The following is a 4,637-nucleotide window of genomic DNA, read 5'->3' on the forward strand; positions in this document are numbered from 1 at the left end:
AAAAAATGTTCAATGTCACTAATAGCTATGGAAATGCAAATTAAAGCCACAATGAGATATCATTTCACAACTGTCAGAATGGCTATCATCAAAAAGATGAAAGATTCAGTGTTGGCGAGGATATTCAGTGTTGGCGAGGATATGGAGAAAAGGGAACGCTTATACACTGTTGGTGGGAATGTAAATTTGTACAACCATTATGGAAAATTGTATGAAGGTTCTTTAAAAAACTAAAAATAGTTACCACATGATAAAGTAATCCCACTTTTGGGTATTTACCCAAAGATTTAAAATCAGTTTGTCTGCAAGAGTTGTCTGCATTTACATGTTCATTGCAGCATTACTCACAATAGCCAAGTTATAGAATCAACCCAACTGTCCATCAATACATAAATGGATTTAAAACAAAGGTGGCATATATAAATTGTGCAGCCCTACTCTAAAAATCTGAAATCTGAAATGCCCCAAAAGCTGAAACTTTTTGAGCACTGACATGAAAAGTAAATGCTCACTGGGGCATTTCCAATTTTGGATTTTAAGATTAGGGATGCTTAACCAGTACGTATTCTGTAAATATTCCAAAATCTGAAAAAAATCCAAAATCTGAAATACTTCTGGTCCCAATATTTCAGATAAAGGATACTCAACCTCTATACACACTGGAAATACAATTCAGCCTTAAGAAGGAAATTCAGTCATTTGTGACAATATGGACAGAATTGGAAAACATCATGCTAAGTGAAATAAGCCAGGTACAGAAAGACAAATACTGCACGTTTTCACTTGTCCATGTAATCTGAAACAACAGAACTCATAGAAGCAGAGGGTAGAATGGTGGTTATTGAGGCTGGGAAAAATCAGGAGATGACTGACCAAAGGGTTAAAAACAATAGGAAAAAAAGGGGGGAGGGAATTTAGTTTTACACTGTAACTGTTTATAGAAACGTTAGAAGAGTACCTTATTGTTAGTGGTGAACCATACACTACCACGTCTCATTTCTGTTACGATCTTACATTAGCTATATGGTTAAACAGGTTATACGCAAACACTACATCATTTTATATAAGGTACTTGAGCATCCATAGATTCCACATCCACAGGGGGTCCTGGAACCAATGCCCCAAAACATTGAGGGACAACTATATATTCTCTAGTTTTTTTTCCCCTAATCGTACTCTCTATTAGTTATGGGCCAACTTCTGGGGTGGACAAGGATATGCAATTCACCCCATTTCCTACCTATGTATAGCTGCATTCACAGAGCCTCTCATAAGTACGAGTGGGAGTCCCATAAATCCTGCCCTGAATTTCAGAGAGCAAAAGATAAAAAAGGAAAAGAACAAGTCCCAGAAAGCAATTGTTTAAAGAAAGGAATTTACCAGAAAAGGAAGACAACTGGGAACTATAAATATATTTCTCCACAGGGGGAGGTAGAGGATGTTAAAAGGCCAGAGAGGAAAATATCCTCATCCTGCCAGTTATGGTCCTACCTGTCCTGACCCCAATGTTTGGAGACTATTAATTCTTAATGTTTTTCACAGATATTTTCCCCTTTCCCTTTTTATAATTTCCCTTCTAACTTTGACTAAATCACCAGTGTGGTAGGCAATCTGTCAACTTGTCTCTTTACCTCTTAGAAAGAGCCTCAATCTTTCCATCAATTAATTAAATCAAATGTGGAATGATTAATCTTTCCAGGCACTTCTGATACTCCAGTATTTATTTTTACTCTGAGTTTAACCAGATTTAAAGCAACATTTTCTAAGTCTATTATCAAAATAAGAGAAATTTGGAGAACAACAGGGCTCAAGTTTTTATGATATTGTCTCATGTCAGATAAGTGCTTGGTCGAGAAAATTCTGACATGTGAGTCCAGAACTACAAGGCAAGATTAATTTCCCCTATATCTTTTTGCCTTACTTCTTAAGCTTGAGCTTAGAAATACTATGTTAAATACCAAGTAGGATCTACTGCCTTTAAACAAGATAGGAATATGGAATAACAAAAAGAAACCAAGGTCCTCATTCTCTTGTAGCAAATTAACATAATTCTAAGAACGACATCTGAAATTTTATCCCAATATTCCTTCATTTTCTGCAACAATACCAAAAAAACCTTACTGTATTTATTTATTTATTTATTTGGAGACAGGGTCTCACTTTGTCACCCAAGCTGGAGTGCAGTGGTGTGATCATAGCTCACTGCAGCCCTGAACTCCTGGGCTCAAGCAAGCCACCTGCCTCAACCTCCCAAATAGCTGGGACTATAGGCATGTGCCTATATAATTTTTTTATTTTTTGTAGAGATGAGGTCTTACTATGTTGCCCAGGCTGGTCTTGGACTCCTGGGCTCAACCAATCGTCCTGCCTTGGCCTCCCAAAGTACTTCATTAGTCATGCCACATTAACACTATGGTTTTAACTCTACTACTTTTAAAGACAAAGTTTTTCAGAATGTAAGCATCAAAAAATCCATGACCTAAAACAGGTTGGAACTGTTATCTAACCTCTTTCTCAATTTTTTCCCCGAGTTGCCTGTGAATAGTAAATGTTAACTGAAATGAGAGTATATGTTTCTCTTCATTCATTTGATGGCCCACAAATATTTACTGAGCACTATTGTATCATGAAGAAATTGTTTGGTCTCTGTCCCTGTTTCCTGGAAGGAAGCCTCTAAATCTTTGAAATTTCCAAGCAATAGGAGTGTTTTTCTTATTCATAGTGGGCCTTTGGACCATACCTGTTTGTACTAATAAGGTGACTTACGGTAGGCCCCCAGATAGTTCCAGGATGGAAGCTGGATATGGACATGCTGCAGAGACTAACCATGTGAACAGAGGCTTGGGGATTTCCAACCTCCCAATCTCTAGGCAAGGGAGAGGGACTGAAGATCCAGCTCAACAACATGGCCAATGATTTAATCAGTGACGTCTAAGTAATGAAATCTCAATAAAATAAATCCTGGGCACCTGAAGCTTGGTGAACTTCCCTGCTTGGTGATACACATCAATGTGCCAAGAAGGTAACGAGTCCTGAGGACACAGAAGCTTCATGTTTGGTACTTTCTCAGTTATAATACAATATAGTAAGCTTAGCACTTTCTGAGGAGGTACGGGAAACCCCCCACTTATAGTCAGTTGGTTAGAAGTGCAGGTGACTTGTAGACCCCGAGACTTGTGGCTGGTATCTGCAGAGAGGGCAATCGTGGGGAACCATGCCCTTAAGCTATGAAGTCTGCAGTAACTCTGGGTAGTCAGCCTAGGAAATGCATTGCAAGCACCCACTCAAAATGTGTCAGGCAATGAATCCAGACACTTAGCTATACATACAGACATGATTCCTGACAGCATGGTGCTTATAACATAGTAAAAGAGAAACAAGTGAACAAATAAACACACTATTACAAATTGTGATAAAAGAAAGGAAAGATCTCAAAGAGCATACACTCCATTTTAAGAAACAATGTAACACATTCTAACATGAGGCTATTAGCGAAAAATCATTTAGTATCAAATAAAATCTGACCACTTAAGTAGTTGCTTGCCAGGGACAAAGCAGCAATTTATGAATCTCTGGATGATTGGGCTTCCCATTTCATGAGTCGCCAGAATGTCTGAAGAGCTGCTCAATTGTTCAGAATGAAGCAGTTTCTAGGGGTTTCCTGGTCTGAAAATAAATCAGTGCAAAAAGGGCAAGGAAACTTGTACGCTCCTAATCAAAACCAACACCATCTTATAGCAGTTGTTTTTAATTTTTTCCTCCCAACAACCTGCAGTAAGAAATATTTGGTTCCTTCATCTAACAGGAACTTGGCAGTAACCAAATGGAATACCAGATGTTTATAAAAGATTTTCGAATTTAGACTTCTCCAGACATAGGATTGAGAGCACCTGTAATGAATCACCTGTGATAAGTTCTTTTACTGCTTGTTAATTTGCTAGTCTATTGAAATTAGCAAACAGGGTGAGATATGTAACTACCACCTAACAAGCAAAGGTTAAGGGGAAAAATAGTTTACCATGCATGCCGTGCTCCAAATGTCAGCAGGGGTATTATAGCCAGATCCTATTAGGACTTCCAGGGAGCGATACTGCCTTGTTTGAATATCTTCAGTGAAATGTTTGTGCTGAGTAAATGGAGAAGAAAATAGTATTCAAAAATTCATTCACTCTAAAAAGTAACAAGGCAAGATTGCTTAATAATGGAGATGAAAAATAAATTCTCTGAAGCTTTTCCCAAACCAAAGTTTCCATTTAGCTTATTTGTTAAATATAATTTTGATGCTATTGGCTCCAAACAAGCCTTTGCCTTACACATGGTTATTCAAATTATTTTTGCAAACAAATGATTCTAAACTTAATACAGATACACGGATTTAGGAAAAAACAATAGCTTTTTAAGAAATGGACAACTCTTACCCTAAACAAAAATTAAGTTGTTCACTTGTATAAAATTAATAAATTGCACTTCGACAAATAAATGACACTAATTTAGGTTCAATTCAAACTTTTCCTTGCTATGTGCTCACTATGAGGAAATAAAAGATGTGGGGTTTCAAGTTTAAAAAAGCTTATAACCACTACCACCATCTACACAGAATTCTTGTCCTCATTCTCTCCTGCCCACCTTACTCCCTT

At 37.4% G+C, this 4,637-nt stretch overlaps 1 protein-coding gene across 1 annotated transcript in view; it reads right to left on the reverse strand.

Moving 5' to 3' along the window:
• The window catches only part of SRPK1 (SRSF protein kinase 1), a 97,879-nt gene that overhangs the window by 15,276 nt on the left and 77,966 nt on the right, over positions 1-4,637 (reverse strand). The window contains 1 exon segment of the mRNA XM_012646634.1: positions 4,019-4,126. Coding sequence (XP_012502088.1) covers positions 4,019-4,126 — 108 coding nt within the window.

The sequence above is a fragment of the Propithecus coquereli genome, unplaced genomic scaffold (assembly GCF_000956105.1).
Source record: "Propithecus coquereli isolate 6110/MARCELLA unplaced genomic scaffold, Pcoq_1.0 Scaffold248, whole genome shotgun sequence".
Lineage (NCBI taxonomy): Eukaryota > Metazoa > Chordata > Mammalia > Primates > Indriidae > Propithecus > Propithecus coquereli.